This window comes from Cotesia glomerata, linkage group LG5 (assembly GCF_020080835.1).
Source record: "Cotesia glomerata isolate CgM1 linkage group LG5, MPM_Cglom_v2.3, whole genome shotgun sequence".
In the NCBI taxonomy this organism is placed as follows: Eukaryota; Metazoa; Arthropoda; class Insecta; order Hymenoptera; family Braconidae; genus Cotesia; species Cotesia glomerata.
In genome coordinates this window covers 10,142,340-10,158,945 of record NC_058162.1, presented here as the reverse complement: position 1 = coordinate 10,158,945, position 16,606 = coordinate 10,142,340, and the positions used below count along the sequence as shown (strand labels likewise).

General features: G+C 26.8%; 3 protein-coding genes and 1 long non-coding RNA gene across 4 annotated transcripts; 3 read left to right on the top strand and 1 right to left on the bottom strand.

The window, feature by feature from the left end:
* The first annotated feature begins 269 nt into the window (after window positions 1-269).
* LOC123265141 (mediator of RNA polymerase II transcription subunit 28) lies at window positions 270-3,884 on the top strand. Its single transcript, XM_044728795.1, has 4 exons — window positions 270-633; window positions 991-1,336; window positions 1,441-1,631; window positions 3,313-3,884. Exons 1-4 carry the CDS (start codon window positions 574-576, stop codon window positions 3,520-3,522), a joined length of 807 nt encoding a protein of 268 aa, XP_044584730.1. The 5' UTR covers window positions 270-573; the 3' UTR covers window positions 3,523-3,884.
* A 1,248-nt stretch (window positions 3,885-5,132) lies between these two features.
* Window positions 5,133-6,789, bottom strand: LOC123265146 (transmembrane emp24 domain-containing protein eca). The gene is made up of 4 exons (XM_044728801.1): window positions 6,490-6,789; window positions 6,196-6,416; window positions 5,659-5,805; window positions 5,133-5,572 (listed from the first exon to the last, which is right to left on the bottom strand). The coding sequence occupies exons 1-4, from the start codon at window positions 6,620-6,622 to the stop codon at window positions 5,423-5,425; spliced, it is 651 nt and encodes a 216-aa protein (XP_044584736.1). The 5' UTR covers window positions 6,623-6,789; the 3' UTR covers window positions 5,133-5,422.
* Window positions 6,790-6,878: 89 nt separating this feature from the next.
* Window positions 6,879-8,410, top strand: LOC123265138 (DDRGK domain-containing protein 1). The gene is made up of 2 exons (XM_044728793.1): window positions 6,879-7,061; window positions 7,568-8,410. The coding sequence occupies exons 1-2, from the start codon at window positions 6,977-6,979 to the stop codon at window positions 8,341-8,343; spliced, it is 861 nt and encodes a 286-aa protein (XP_044584728.1). The 5' UTR covers window positions 6,879-6,976; the 3' UTR covers window positions 8,344-8,410.
* A 3,161-nt stretch (window positions 8,411-11,571) lies between these two features.
* On the top strand, window positions 11,572-12,053 carry LOC123265165. The gene is made up of 2 exons (XR_006509508.1): window positions 11,572-11,833; window positions 11,997-12,053. It is a non-coding gene; the product is annotated as an uncharacterized LOC123265165 (long non-coding RNA).
* The last annotated feature ends 4,553 nt before the right edge of the window (window positions 12,054-16,606 follow it).

Sequence of the window (16,606 nt, the reverse complement as noted above, 5' to 3'; positions counted from 1 at the left end):
AAGGTCAATCTGAAGGGCTGCATTTAAATCCTTGATGAGGTTGAGATCAAATTTGTTTCTCTGATAATGACTAGGATCTTTGGATTCCTGAAGACCAAATTTTCCATAATTAATTAAAAAAAATATTTTTGGTTTAAAATGACGCTTTTCAAATTTTTAATTTATATTTCCTTTATGATCGTAGGCTACCGCAGCGCCACCCTTATTGGACGAGTTTTGACGGACACTTATTTTCATATGTACACAGAGATAGTTCTTACCTCTACCCTTCATATATACAATGTGTCCTTTACGTGTATTAAAATAAAATAGCACGAGTTGGAGTTATATTTTCTAATATTGAGTTTAATTTAATAAATTGGCTTCATAATTTGTGTTTTAAAAATTTAATAATTGATTTTAAAATGGTCAAATGGATTGAAAATTTGAATATTTATAATTACATTGTTTAACACTTGTGATAAATATATTGTATCCAACTGCCTCATAACCTAAAAAGTTGTCATATTGTTTAAATGTGAAATAAGGATCAAATAAATATTTTTCTACGTTTAATTAAGCTTTTAATTAATAATGGCAACCCCAACTAATGGAAATGGAAATTTAATTGATGAGTTTGAAGACTCGCTTCAAGTAAGTTATTTATAATATTTTTTTTTTCTTTTTTAAATCAGAATTGATTATTCAAAAAGCCGTGGACATTAACTTTTCTGTTACATATTTATAAACTTATGTATCAAATGTTTATTGTAATTTTTTCATAACCGAAAATTAAAATAAAAAAAAAATATTTTATCACTATGAATAAGAAAAATTTTCATTCACGGTTTAACAATTTTTTTTTGTCTTGAACCACAAGTAGAATTTTTTTTTTAAATAAATCTAAGAAAATTATCAGATGTCTGTAAATTTCAATATAAATTTTTTAAGTGTATGCTAGTTCCAAAATGATGATTTTCAATAAACAAAATAATTTATTTATTTATATAGCAATGTATGAATATATTAACCAAAGAAGAAGGACTGACCAATAATAGTATCGGAAGCAGTTTAGCCGTCGACAAGGAAGAAGCCAAAGCAGAAGTTGAACAAGTCGTTTCTCGTTTCATTGATCTCGCCCGGCAAACAGAGGCATTTTTTCTCCAAAAGCGTTTTCTACTATCAGCATTGAAACCAGAGCTGCTCGTAAAAGAAGACATCAGTGAACTGCGTCAGGAGTTAGCTCGAAAAGATGAACTCATCAAGAGACACTACGATAAGATAGCGACTTGGCAGCACTTGCTCGCTGATTTACAAGGTTGGGACAAATCATTAGCCCAAGGATCTGCTCCTAATGGCAAGTATTTATTTTATATTCCTTATTTCTTCTTTTTAATTTTCCGCATTTAAATTTTAATCCTTAACAATTCATAATTACTAATTGCGATTACTTTTCTGCAGGACTAGCTAATGGTCAAGGTCCACAAGGGCCACCAGGCAATGGAGCTCCAAACCCAGTTCTCCAGCAGCAGCAACAACAACAGCAACAGCAACAACAAATGTTGCATCAGCAACAATTACAGCAACAACAGCAGCAGCTCCACATGCAGCAGCACCAGATGCAGCAACAACAACAACTTCATCAACAACAGGTATTTAAATAAACGCCGTTTAATGTTACTACTTATGAACTATGAACTATTAAATCAATTATATATATATATATATATATATTTCTGTGTGGAAATGGTTCATAATTCAAAAGGGCTTTATATATTTTTATAATTATTGTTTGTTTGTATTTATGAGTGAGTTTATGGTGGTGTTAAAAATATTTACTCGGCTTCAATGGCTCTTTTGTTGCTTAATACTCGTTAGTTTATGCTGGTTAATTATAAATTATAATGTACTGATAAATATAAAAAGAGAATTACAATTTGACTTAAGATTTTTATTATATATCTATATTAATATGAGATATGAGATTAATAATTCTGAGTATCTAAAGTAGCGATAAAAGCGAATTACTGTGATTAAAAAACTTGTCATAGAAAAATCATCTTCCATTTAAGATTATATTATTAATCATTTTGAATAGAACAATTTCAATGAAAGTCTCATAGGCATTTTTATTATTTTTTTAAAATTGTGTTTTTTTTTTTTAGGAAAAATAAATAATTTATGGATAATTAAAGTATAAAAAAGAATATTCAACGATTGTTTTAAGTTTAAACTTCTTCATTTAGTTTTTTTGAAATATTTTATTATAAATTAATGCTTAAAAAATAATTATCAATATTTAGTGGATATTTTTATTTAAAAATTTTGATGATAATAATAATATACATAACTTACATCACTACAAAGAATATAAAAAAATATATAAATATTGAAATAATTTAAATTCCTTGTGTGCCTTATGAGAAAAAAAGTCCATGGTTACCAAATTAAATTCACTACTCCATTAATAAATTATTACTATGATTACTATAATTAAATTATTTATTATAAATAGATAAACTGTAAAGACGTATTAGAGATTTAACGTACTAATTCATACAGATCTCGAGAGATAAATTAATTGATGTTACTTAATGAATAATTATGGTGCCAAAAGTATTTAATTAGAGTAAAATGTACTGAAATTAAAGCACTAAAGTTAGCCGATATTTATTTATTTTGTTAAATTTTCTACTTTTTTGAATAATTTATTTGTTGAAAAAAAAGAATCTGAAAATAATCTGCTAACTTTAGGATAAATTAGAAGCCAAATCAATGGATATATTTGACAATGAAATTTATTTATTTATTACTTATTATAATACATTCATTAAACATCATTTCATTGGCTTTCTTTTTTATTTACTGTTACTATGGGTTCTGTTTATTTTTAACTCTATTATTCACACGTTTATTATTTCTTTTTTTATTAAAAATTTTTCTATAAAACATTGTAAGTAATTAATAAAAATAAGCGTTGGCGTCAAAGCGACTTATCGAAATAATTGAATCGAATGAATTTTTAAGAATAAATAAATAATCGTGTAAATTATTGTTTAATTTAAAAATAAATCGTGGAACTTGTAGTAGAATAAAATTTACTCTTTTCATGGTGAATCTTTGTGCTTTTTTTCATTTACCTTCCCTTATGTACATTCCTATCATTTATTTTTAAATTTATTATTATTATAATTATAATTATTATTTTTATTATTACATCAATTGATAAATTTTTAATGAATAAAATCTCTAAAATTCTAAACTCTCCCTTAATGCATGAAATTAAAAAAGTTAAAAAAAAATTGAATGGGTAAAAAAATGAATAAATTGCAGGTTCAACCAGGAGGTGCGGTGCCTCCAGGACTGCAGGGAGTTAGCGTGAACCCGCAAGGAATGTTCATGGGTCAAGGAGTACCTGGACGCGCGGGGTTCCCAGTCAGTGGAGTTCCAGGTGTCGGAGTTGGAAACAGCGCACTCCAGGGCCCACTCGCGTTCCTGGAGAAGACTACGAGCAATATAGGCATGCCAGAGAGGCGGAGTTGACGCGGAAGGGGGAGGGGGCGAGGACGGGGTCGTGGTAGAGGCCGAGGACGAGGTCGTGGTGCTGGTGGCGGGTTGCCACCGCCACCCCCAATCCTCGACCCGAATGATCCTTCGTCCTATGCTGCCGCAGCTGCGGCTGCCGCTGCTGCGGCCGCCGCCGTCGCCTCCTCACCCCTTCCGAGTCAACAACAACAGCCTCCACCTCCTCCTTGCACCTGATAATTCCTTATCGGGGGCTTTACAGTCTCCGATAATCGCTTTCATTCCATTTTCCTGCTCAATACATTCCAAATAGTTATTTTTTTTTTAATTAAAAAATTTTAGTTTTTTAATTAAAAAAAAAGTTTATTTAGTTTCCTCACGGAGGTTGTTTTTTTTTTAATTTTTTTTTAGTAAAAAAAAAATTACTTACAAATTTAGAATAAATTTTTTGAAAAAATAATTATCTAAGTTTGGTGATAATTATTTTTTTAATGAAACTCATTGCAAATTTTTTTTAAGAAAATTTATCATAAATTTTCTATAAATATTTTTTGAAAAATAATTATTTCTTATCTATATGATTTAATAATTGTTTTTCAGAAGAAAATTGATTACAAATTTAAAAAAATAATTTAATCATAAGTTTTATAATTATTTTTTGAAATGTTATAAATTATGAATTTTCTATACTAAAATTAATTGTAAATTTTTAAAAAGTATTTATTAAAAAAAAATCAAATTCTATTTTTTTTTGACAAATATTTTTTAAAAATTAAATCTTTTGTAAATTTATAAAAACTTTATTTTGATTTATAAGCAAATTACTTTAAGTTTTCAAGACTATAGTGCAAATAATTTAATTTAATATTCAAAAATAATTTATGATTTAGAAATAAATTTAACTTATTTAAAAATTATATTTAATTTAGTTAGTTATAATTATTATTCAACTTTTTTTAATTATTTAGTTACAAGTTTAATTATTTTTAATTTTATATAATTTAACAATAACCTAGCAGCATAATTATCAATATTAATAAGCTCTTACTCAATAAAAATCAATAATGTGTAAATATCTAGCTCTTATAGATACATCATGAATGTTATTTTTTATCGAATAAAATATTACGATAATATAATTATAATAATTCAATAATCTTTTATTTATTAATATTTTAAGTACCAACTTTTACAAGAATTATCAATTCTTAATGTCTCCTTTCTCATCCTGTACAAAAAATAGAATAATTAATTAAATCACCAGCTAGAGTACAAAATAAACACTTTTAGTAATTATTTAGTTATATTATATTACAGATAGTGGGATTTAAATAAATAACTAAATTAGCTAGACAGTTGTAAAAGTTAAATTCATCAATTCCTCGAATTAAAATTTTTTTAATTTAATTTTCATTTATAAGAATGCTTACAAATACTTATTACAAATATAAGTCAAGTAAATTTTACTGTATCTGTACACTAGATTTGAAAAAACCTGCGGAAATAATAGTAATAGTGATAAACAATCAGAAAAGCTTAATTAAATTTTAATTATATGGCGATTAAATTAAATTTAAGGCCAAAGTAATTAATATATCACTCAAATATTAATTTTAAAAGTAACTTCGACTTTTAAATAATGTATACTTAATTTTTTCAGGTTTACTCGAAATATTTCTATAACTAAATTTGTATTTAAGAATTACAATTAAGTGTTACATGAATGAATACTTGTTTTAATAAGATTTGCAATTTTTACTGATATTTAAATAATTTTTTACAAAAAATTTTTCTGTGGCACAGAATTTTCTTCTACCCAAAAAAAAACATTATAAGTAAACCTCCAACTCTGTTCACAGAACAGTATCAAGTTTGTTAAAAATACAATAATAACATTAATTGATTAAATATAAATAATCTAAACAAGTTTTTTGGCTTCGAAGAAACTCTTGAGATGTCTCATTTGCCATGCACCCATAACCAGAAGGATAACTGTTTGAGTGATAGACCACCACAAGACCCGGCTGTTTGTACTCTCGGACGTTTGTCTGAATCTTTCCTCGCGGTACTGTAAAAAAGTTATTTTTTAACATCATATCAATTTTTTATGTAAATTTTAGAATTTAAAAACTTAGATAAAAAAATAATATTTACCCGTTGGTAGTTTTGTTCTTTAGTTATCTGTTCAACTTGATCCAACAATTGTCTTATTCTTAATTGCAATTTAGATAATTTTTCTTTCTGCGCTAAGTTGGCGTAATCAATAGCGTGATCTCCAACTTGAATATCCAAATGTACTCTCTGCAATTTATAAATAAGTTTAGAATAGATTATATGCACATAATAAAATTCATAATTTTTAAGTTTTATTCATAAAAAAAAAATTAATACTAAAATAATAAAAAAAATTGCTATTATACTTTTTTTTAATTTTTACATGTGAAACTTTTATTGACAATTTGTGTAATTAAAAAAAATTTTCCAAGTCTGTTGATTTCAAAATTATATTAAATATTTTCAGTATCACACTTTTTATATTAACTTAACTTTTAACATAAATAAATAAATAACAATAATCAGCCAAAAATAAAAATTAATTATTGCGCAACTATGGACTAGCTATACTAGCTATATTGATTGTTCAATTAATTAACAAATTCATTTATAAATAAATTTATAAAATATACATACCAGCTGTGTACCACTGAACCATGCAGTACTGTTACTGTACAAACAAATGACATGTTCACCAGGAGTTTGTGAAGTGAAGGATATCCGTCCTTCAGAACTGTATACTCTTGACAGAATAATTTTGTCATCTGGATCACGTACTTCGACATGCATGCCAATACCTGGGCTGCTTGGCATGTAACCTCCACTTCTGGGGTCGAATAATTCAACTTTGTAATGAACTAAAAAAAAAAAAAAAAATAAATAATATTCATAATTAAATACAAAAAAAAAATAAATAATTAAATAAATTACCTAGAACGGTGGTTTCATCGGGAATTTCTTCAATGAAACATTTACGTTCCGTCTCACCAATGTGGAAATACAATCCCGACACCGAGTTGGCAATAAGTGCCCAGGTTATTACTGAATATATGTACTTTAACATTGTATTTTACGTAATTATAAATTCTGAGGTATTTTATTTATGTATTAAATAGTACTTAATGCTAATTAAGAGAAAAAACTAGTATAAATAATAGTAAAATACGTTTATTGTAACGAGACACTTGAACAAGACACACGTCATCTAAACACCGCCATAAGGGTTTTGTTTTTAATATCGTGACTCGTGACGTGGCGCCACTGATCACAGTTGTCGTTATTATTATTATTACTCCACTTTTATTATTATTTTTGTAGTTTCTATCGATTCTGTGTTATCGATACTTGTCATTGCATCAATTTACAAGATTTATTTTCAAGTTGTTTATTTATATTTTTTAGTAATTTTCAAATTAAAATGGATACTACGATATTAATTTCTATTGTGGTAGGAATTGTTACACTTATTATTTTTTTGACTATTTGGTCGACTAGAAGCAAAGGTTTGTAATTATTTATTTATTTTAAGAAGTTAACCTACAAAGTTTATAGTATCCAGATGTTTTTATTTTATTGTTATAAGTTAATAAACAAATATGTAACAATTTAATAGTAAATAAAATATTTTTTTTTAATTACTCAGTTTAAAATTTATATTTTATGAAAATTTTTATCATTTTCGTTTAAATAAAAAAAAATTTCAAATGTTTTTTTACTGGTGATAGGAAAATTAACATCTAACAAGTTTTTTTTTTTTAATAATTTTTTTTTGAAAATATTTATAAAAATTTTAAAAATAATATTCACAAAAATCTGCATGGATGATTTTGTTCAATTTTTACCTGAAATTAAAAAAAAAAATTTTTTTGTGACAATTTGAAAAAAAAAAATGATCAGATGTTTGTTAAAAATATTCAATAATAATTTTTTTTTTATTAGCATAAAAATTTTAATTAATAGAAAATTATTTTTAATGAAATATTTTACCATATAAAATTTAAATAAACAGGAAAATCAGAAAAAGAAGATGAAAACCCAAGACCAAGAGGACAACCAGTAAGAAGAGCTGCTGGAGTGAGAAATCCGCATCGTATGCAGCACCGTCGAGAAGAACCAGAAGCCAGAGAAGCAGCTGGAGATGGCGGGTCTGAGGACGAAGGAGATGAAAAAGCTGCGGAGCTGCCTGAAGGTAAAATAGGAGCAAAGAAGCGCGCGAAACTAGAAGCCAAAGCCGAGAAGAAACAAGCTCGCGAAGCTATGGAGCGCGAGAGAGAAGAGCGGAAAAAACGCGAGCAGCTGCAACAGGAAGAAGCTGATAAGCAGCGGGAGCGAGAACGAGCCGTGGAGCTGAAGCAGGAGGAGTTGGAGAAGAAAGCTCGCGAAGAAAAAGAAAAAGCCGAGTACGAAGAGTACCTCAAAATGAAGGAGGCTTTCAGTGTTGAAGAGGAAGGTTTTGATCAGAATGACGTTGATGAGGAAAATTTACTCGATGAGTTTATCAAGTACATTCAGTATAACAAGGTCGTGGTCCTGGAAGACCTCGCTGGACACTTTAATCTTAAGACTGCCAGTGTCATTGAGAGGATCCAGAGTCTTCAGACCAGTGGAAGACTCACTGGAGTTGTTGATGACAGAGGAAAATTCATTTATATTTCTCAGAAAGAATTAGAAGCGGTTGCTAAGTTTGTCAAGCAGCGCGGACGTGTCAGTATCGCGGAACTCGCGGAAAATTCTAATCGACTAATTAGCCTCACTCCTGGTAACCAGACTGTCGAAGCTAATTAATTTTAATGTTAATTTGTTTAATATTAAGTTTTAAGAATTTCTTTATTAATAAATTTAAATAATTTAATTTATTTTGTCTTTTTTTTTGTCAAGCCTGAAAACAAATCATTTTTAGAACTAATATTCTTCTGGAAGAAATAATCAAAAGCTCAAAATTTTGTACTTAACGTACTAAATTTTTATAACTATTATTAAATATCAAAAATAAAATTTTTAAAACTCTGAAACAAAAAAAAAATATTTTTGTAAAATAATTCAGATTTAACAGCAGTAAATATTTCTTCCAATGGAATAAAGTATTTTTTAAATAAAGTTTTAGGCAGTTGTTGAGTTATTAATAACTACCGGTTATTAATTTAAGATTATTTATGCGTTAAATATTCTAATTACTTCCAGGGTTTGAGTCAGGTTAAAAAAATGTATAACATAAATCACATTTGTTTTGTTATTTATTTTGCGTCATCAAATTTTCCTATAATAAGTATTTTTAAAATTACTGAGATTCAATTATTTTAAATAGAAATAAAAGTTTTTGTTAATAGAAGCTAATTTTTGAGAAATAAAATTTTTACAGTTAGCTGGTTCGGGTGTAAACACGATTGTTCTTGAACGAGATAATTTAAAAAAAAAAATTTTTTTTTGTATCAGGACATATGAAGACTATAACCCTATTGAATATCAACCTTACATTTCTAGAAATTTTTGTAATAAAAAACCAAATAATTGTTTTTTAGGTATCGTCTGACTAAGAAGTATAATAATAATTTAACACCTAAAATATGGAATACTAAAATTCTGTTTAAGCAAACTAGTCATAAAAATTCTTAAATTAAGAAGAAAGATATTTATATAATAAATAAAATTTCAATTTTCAATGTCTTCATCAATATCTGGCGTCTGAAGAGGGTTAAATAGCCACTATAAAATCATGTTAGATATAAAGTAATGAATATTATAAAATAAAATATTAAAAAAAGATGGCTTGAAAAGATGACGAGACTGGATAGAGTATTGCATCAGATTCTTGTTTACCTTACAAACCCACAATCCTACAAGCTATCTCATTTCCCTGTATCTGACAAATATTTCCTCTTTAAGTCTTCAATATAATATTTCCAGTTTCAATAATCAATAATAATTGCTAATAAATAACTTCATTATAAATTATAATCACAATTAATATTATTATTAGACTACTGAAGCTTCTATTGGTTATTCTTACCAACGATAAAAATTCTTGCGCCATCTTTCTTTTCTTCGGTGTCTTCGCGCTCTTCATGACCTTCTTCCTTCATTTTTCTCAAATTGCTAATTAAAAAAATTGGTACTTATGCAGAAGTAAGACTCCACCTATTTTTGAGTGTAAAAAATCGAAAAATTGATCGTTTTTAATATTTTTTTTTCTCAAATTGTTCTTCTTCACGACAGATTTACGATAAAAATGACAAAAAGTATGAAAATTGAATATTTTGGTGATTTTTTTTCATTTGAAGTTAAAAAATTTACGATTTTAGGTGTTTTTCAATGAAATGGTGACCATGCTATTTTTTCCGGTTATTTAATTATTTTTTTTTCTTAAAGAGCGATAAAAATTGAATAAATTAGAAAAAAAAAATTTAGAATATCATAATTTGAAAATTTTCTAAATCGTAAATTTTTTAACTTCAAATGAAAAAAAATCACCAAAATATTCCATTTTTATACTTTTTATCATTTTTATCAAAAATCCGTCGTGAAGAAAATCAACTAAAAAAAAAAAAAAAAATTCAAAAAGATTAATTTTTCGATTTTTTATTTTATTTCAATTTTATCTAAAATAGATAGAGCCCCACTTCTGTATAATTACCACGAATTTTTATTAAGGTAAGCACGAATAATTTTTGAAGTTAAAATTTATTAATTAAATAGCGTAATACTGTGCATACGTGCAAATAGTCAGGTATTTTTCGTAAATTATAATTCTGATGACCTCGTGATGATTTGTCCACGTGAACTACCACTTGGTTCCTCAAAAAATAACCTAGTGAGCACGTGAACAAGAGAAAGAGTAAACAAAATTCTCAAATAAACCGTCAGCAGGCTAAAAAAAATTTTCCATTTATGTATAGATATATGTGAGTACAGGACAAGAGAGTTGTCCTATCATATGTATGCAGATTCTCAATCTACCTCTACCTCACCTGGACCGAAAGAAGGGGATCCAGTGTATAAGCAACCGGCTTCACACGCTCCGTCCAGTCTTTCGACAAAGCTCATCGCTTATTATTGGATTATTTCGAAATTTATTTCTTCAGTTGTAATAAAGAGATTAATTAGAATTTTTCTATTTTTTAATTTGATACTAGTATCAAGGGAAATAATACTTCTCGACTACTTCAAATTGTTTGATTACAATTTTTATTTGAGTCACTGGTGATTGTAACTAACGTTCAATCAGACCTTATGTGTCGATGAGGTGCAAAGTTTTAGATTGTCAAGGAAATTCCCCAACATTTTTACCAAGTGTCCGGTAAATATTTTTTTTGTTTCATAAAAAATTAAAAATATTGATTTTATGGAATAATTTTGTGATTTGAATTATTAAAAAATTCTTTTTGAAAATTTGATTAAAATTTTAAACAAAAAAATGTACAAAGTTGAATTTTTTTTATGAACAACTAAAAAAAAAAAATGATTTTAGAGAAAAATATTCTTGTGTACTTTTAAAAAAAAATTTTGTCTAATATATTAAATTTTTAGACAAAAAAAAATTTACAATCAATTTTTTCTTTTAATTTTTAAGTATTATTTTTTTCTATAAAAAAATTACGAAAATTAATTTTACAGAAAAATTTAGTAATTTAAATTATTGAAAAAATATTTTTTTTGTACTTTGGAATGAATTTTTTTTGAAAATTTAATTAATAATTAAGACAGAAAGAAATTTTACTATCAATTTTTTTTTTTCATTACAATTAATGAAAATTATTGGATAAAAATTTTTAATCTCATACTAACTAATATTTTAATTTTTAACTTCAATAATAACAATTTATAAAATTTTTTTCAGGCTTGCAAAAAATCTGAGATCACGTAAAGGCAGTCGATGTGGTAACTCTGGAAACCGCCTAGAACTTTTAGTACTTGTCCATTTACACCACGTACCATAGAGTAAGTATTTTATTTTTTAAATTTATTATAATTGTAAACTATAATTAATTTATTAATTAACTCATTTAATTGTTTCAGTTGTCAGAATAAACTAAAAAGTCCCGAAAGTAACAAAAATATTTATTAGAGCAGTGAAAATATTTATATAAAGTTTAAAAGAATTTTAAAATATTGCTATCGAGCCACTGTTGATCGCGGAGATCGGTATTTCTTATTGACGAAGGAATACTTTTTGACAATAAAATTTACTTCAAGTATTTTTTTTATCCAAATTATAATAATTAATCATGGTGCATAAAGATTACAACACTGCCCTTAAGGGTCCATACCAAGAAATCAAGTAAGTTTTTTTTCTTCTTTAATCAAAGTTTTTCTCTCTACAATTTTTAATCTATAATTTTTTAATTAGAAAATTGTGTACTAAGATTTAATTAGAAAATTGTGTATTAAGATTTTTTAAATTTTTATTAAAAAATAACTAAAAAAATTTTTTTTAATTACAGAAAAGACAAACCAATATCTAAAATGCCATCAACATCATCAGCGTACAAAAATTCCGATAAAAACGATAAAAATAACCCTTGGGGACCGGTTTTCAAAAACAAACAAAACTTCATCGACATGCACATTTTTTAATGGTTTTATTATCCGATTGAACGAAATGGTTACCATGACCCTAGCTAGACTCTGGAATTTTTTTCTTTCTTATTTATTTATTAATTTTAAAAAATAAATATTTTTTTACCAAAATTAACTTCATTAAATTTGATTTATGTTGCCAAAATTAAAAAAAAATCCTGGAGGCAAAAATGCAATAATTAAAAATTAATACTTAAAGAAGAAAGATTAAAAAATAAGCGATTATGATGAAAAATAATTTCCTTCGCAGTAACGACTGACTCGCATCAATTTGTTCCTTGCATCTACCAAATAATAAAATTAAACTAAAATAAAATCCGAGGCATTATTGCGACAAAGTAAATACTAGTCAATGTATTGTTAAATATTAATTTTAATCGGCTTATTATTGTAACTGTTATTTTATTGATAAAATAATTCGTTTTCAAATTTTTATTTAAATAATTTATAAATTGAAATGTTAAATAAATTTAATTGGTTTTAAAAATTTATTTTACTATCATTTTTTTTGTTGAATTAATTATTTCTTTTTAGTTTTGCAAGGAACAATAAAACCCGCGAGAACAGTGGCTCGATTACGCAATTTATAAAATTATTTAAAATATGAATAATAATCCGGTCACTGCTCTACTAAATATCAATCGTTACTTTCGTGTATTTTTAAAATAATTACTAACTAACATGTTATATTTTTATTATCTGTTTTTTGTTGATTTGTCATGAAAATTTTTAACTAACCGGTGGTTGAATAAATTGGTGGCGGTAAAAAATCTAAGGAAAATTTATTTATTATAAATTTAAAGACTGAAAGTATATATTGTCAGTTTCTGTTTACTTTTATAGAAATATATTTTTATATATAAAATATATAAATTGATAATATATCACTGAAAAAAAAAGTTTATATGTAAATTTATTGTGAATAAATTATTACATAAAAACTTATGAATATTTTTGAATAATCAGCGTATTTCAGAGAAACTCTACGAGTTTAAAATTTCTATTCAATAATAAAAATTTTTTATTTTGTTATAATAAGAATTAATAATTGGGTCTTAATTATCAAAATTAAAAAAAAAAATAATACAAAATTTGTTAATTTATTAAAAGACTTAAATTAATTAGTTGTGTAACAATTTTTGTCATATCTTCCGAACGAATCAATTTTGAGTTTAAAAAAAACACTAAATTGAAATTTTTTAAAATTGAATAAGTATCTCTTAAACGGCTTAACAGATTCTTATACAGTTAAGGGCAATCCATGCAGTTTTTAGCACAAAAATAGTATCTCCCACTTCCTAAGTGATCTGGAAAAAAATTTTGAAGTTATATAAAAAAACACTTTTTTTTTAATTTTTCGACAAAGATTTTGGGATTGATCGTTACATCTATTCAAAAGTTATTCCAAAAAAACATTTTTTTTTAAATTTTCTTTTTGATACACACACACGCATACACACAGACAGGCAGACATATAATACGGACATTATCGCCAAAATATCCAGAATAGCTTCTTAGGACTTCAAAACGTGGAGATCTGATAAAAACTCGATTTTCGAAAACCGGGGTGAAACCAATAACTTCCCGATCTTTTGAAAATCATTGATTTTTATAGCGGGAAGTTAATAGAAGTTTAAAAATTATTCGTACTTATAAAAAAATACTCTCATTTTTTCAGATAAATATTTCCAAAAGGGAAAAAAAATTTTCATAAATTATTAAGAACTTTAAATACTTGTTAATAGTTTCGATATTTACATAAAAAATTTATTAGTAAAACTATTACGCCCATTTTCGAAAACTTAAAGTTCCTATGTAAAGTTGACTAGTAAAACAGTATCTTATAGTAAACTAGAGTGTATTACACTCCATAAACAGCTGTCAATGCTCTCGAAAACGAGCACAGTCCATAGCCGTAGTTGAGTTTTCTTGTCGGAATCTGCACATGCTATTTCCTTTTCTAGGTAATTCTCCTCAGAGAATAGTAATGAGAAACTCAGTCATTAAAGTGACATTCATCACTTGATTTTTACCGTCTCACAGATAAAATCAAGCACGTGCGGAAAAATCACTTTACTCCTCTTTCCCTTTTTATATTTTTAAATATCCGTACTTCCTACGTACCGCATTCCACTTAACATATAACACTTATATGTTACATGTGTCCTCAGTCGAGATCTCTAGTATCTTCGGCTCATTAATATTCACTTACACTACACGAGTCGAAATTTAGAGCCCATTGAGAACCTTCTAAAGTCGGATCTATTTCGGACTTAGGGGCTCAAACTAGAGCCTGTTTCCATGTTTAAGTAGGTCCGGTTTTGGTCCCACAAGCGCTACAAATTTCCGTTTTCGGCGCTTTAGGGTTCAAAATCGGACCTGATAAAAATAAAAATTAGATCCGATTTTGAACCCCTGAGTCCTCTTTTATTGTTATCTTTTTATTAATTAATTTTAATTCCCTTAGTTACCACGACTGGCCCATGCCTGGTTACCAGGACTGTGCCCTAGTCAATTTTCAAGTCTGCCTCATGCTATTTGATAAGAAATAATAAAAAAATTAATATTTAAGTGTGATTTTTTTTTATTTGATTTTAGATGTAGAGCTAACGCAAATTCAGACTGTTTGACTCTTATTTAAACCTAACTTTCGCTAATCATAGAAATAAAGTGAAAATCGCATCGGTCCTATCCGAGATTCGAACCCGAGCCGCGCGCTTGCTAGACCGATACCTAACGCCTACACTATACGACCGATGAGCTGCTGAACATCTCATCATTCTCATAAGTTAAATCTATATAATGATGAAGTGTGACGGTTTAATATTTATATAATTTATGTTATTTAATATTGTGTTTTGATGAAAATTAATTATTTTTTACACATGGTTATTAATTTTAAAAAATGCAAAAGTCAAGTCCTTATATTACTCTAGGCTTTGTACATCATTCTGTGGATTTTCAATGTTTCATTATAAATTTTAATATTTAAGGAAATCCAAGTACCCTGCTAGTGTAAAGAATGTCTAAAAAAATGCGTAGAAATACTTTTGTTATGCATCTTAAAATTAATTTTTAAACTAATTAATAACATTTTTGAGGAAATTTCCGAAAAATTTACGCATTAAATAATTATTAACATTTAATAATTATTTAATTGACTAAAAAAAATATAGCACTCTGAATTACCGGTAAACATTGACAACACCGCAACAGTTCCCTAACCTTGAAATTTATTTGTTTGTAAACATGTCTCAGATAAACCAGCATAATTTGCGAGCGCATTTTGGAAAATTTTCTACACGTTTTATTAAAACTACTAAAAAAAGAACATACGAGGCACTATATAATAAATCTAAAGTTCACTAACAAAATTCGACGGATTGGGGTCGAAGAATAGTTGAAATAAGTACACTTGCCAAAGAATTGTGGTGTTTTAAACGTGACATTCCCTTATCTCTTAAAAATATTCAGAGTGAAAAACAGTTTGGTTTATCAAATATTTTTTGCATTAAATTGCGTACAAATGTATATTTTTTTTTATAAAGAAAAATATAATTTTATTTATGTAATCCTGTTAATTAAATTATATTCCTTACTCATCGATTAAATGATCTCCAACTTTTAATTGTAAGGGCCAGTTTTTCAATCCAAGATAAAATGTTATCCAAGATAAAAGTACTGCGAATATAATAATAAAATTAAATAATTCAGCACAGTGATATTGCATACGAGTAGTTCTCCCTGAATCAGTCACTTATTTTTAATTAAAATAAATAAACATTAGCCGCATGTCACAGAAATATTAATCTCCAACTGTGACAACTTGCTGATTGTAAATAAATAAAATAATAATTAAGAATACGGATGACCCTGTAGGCCATCTCTGCAACTTCCCGCTAATTCCATATCTAAGCGCTTGAAATTGCACTTGTAACGTTATCGAGCTTCAAATTACAATTTATGTGTTATTTTGAGCTCTCCGAGCTCAGAGCGGTCGCTGTTCTATGCTTTTTAACTCTTCGAGCTCATATCTTGTGTTTGACATATTTATTATTAATCTATAATTATGTTAATTAATTTAAATGACACAATAAGAGGTTATTATTATTTTTATGATATATTTATTGTTTATTTAAATAAATGACCAAATTCATGGAGAACTAACTGAGAGCAATATCACGTCGCTAAATTATTTATTTATTTTTTTTTTTTTTATTATATTGACAGTACTTTTATCTCGGATAAAATTTTATCCCGGATTGAAAAACTGGCCCTAAGTATCTTTGTATTTTTAGTTTACTTTATTAAAAAAATATGTTTACTGTCTAACTAAAATGACTAAGATTTTCTAGCATTTAAAAAACCGCGGTTACTTATGCGCCGGGTAACTGCGCAAGCGGTGTTGCCAAGACAAATACAAGAATTTAAAGAACGAAAGTTCCTTGTGATTATTCATAAAAAATATAAAATA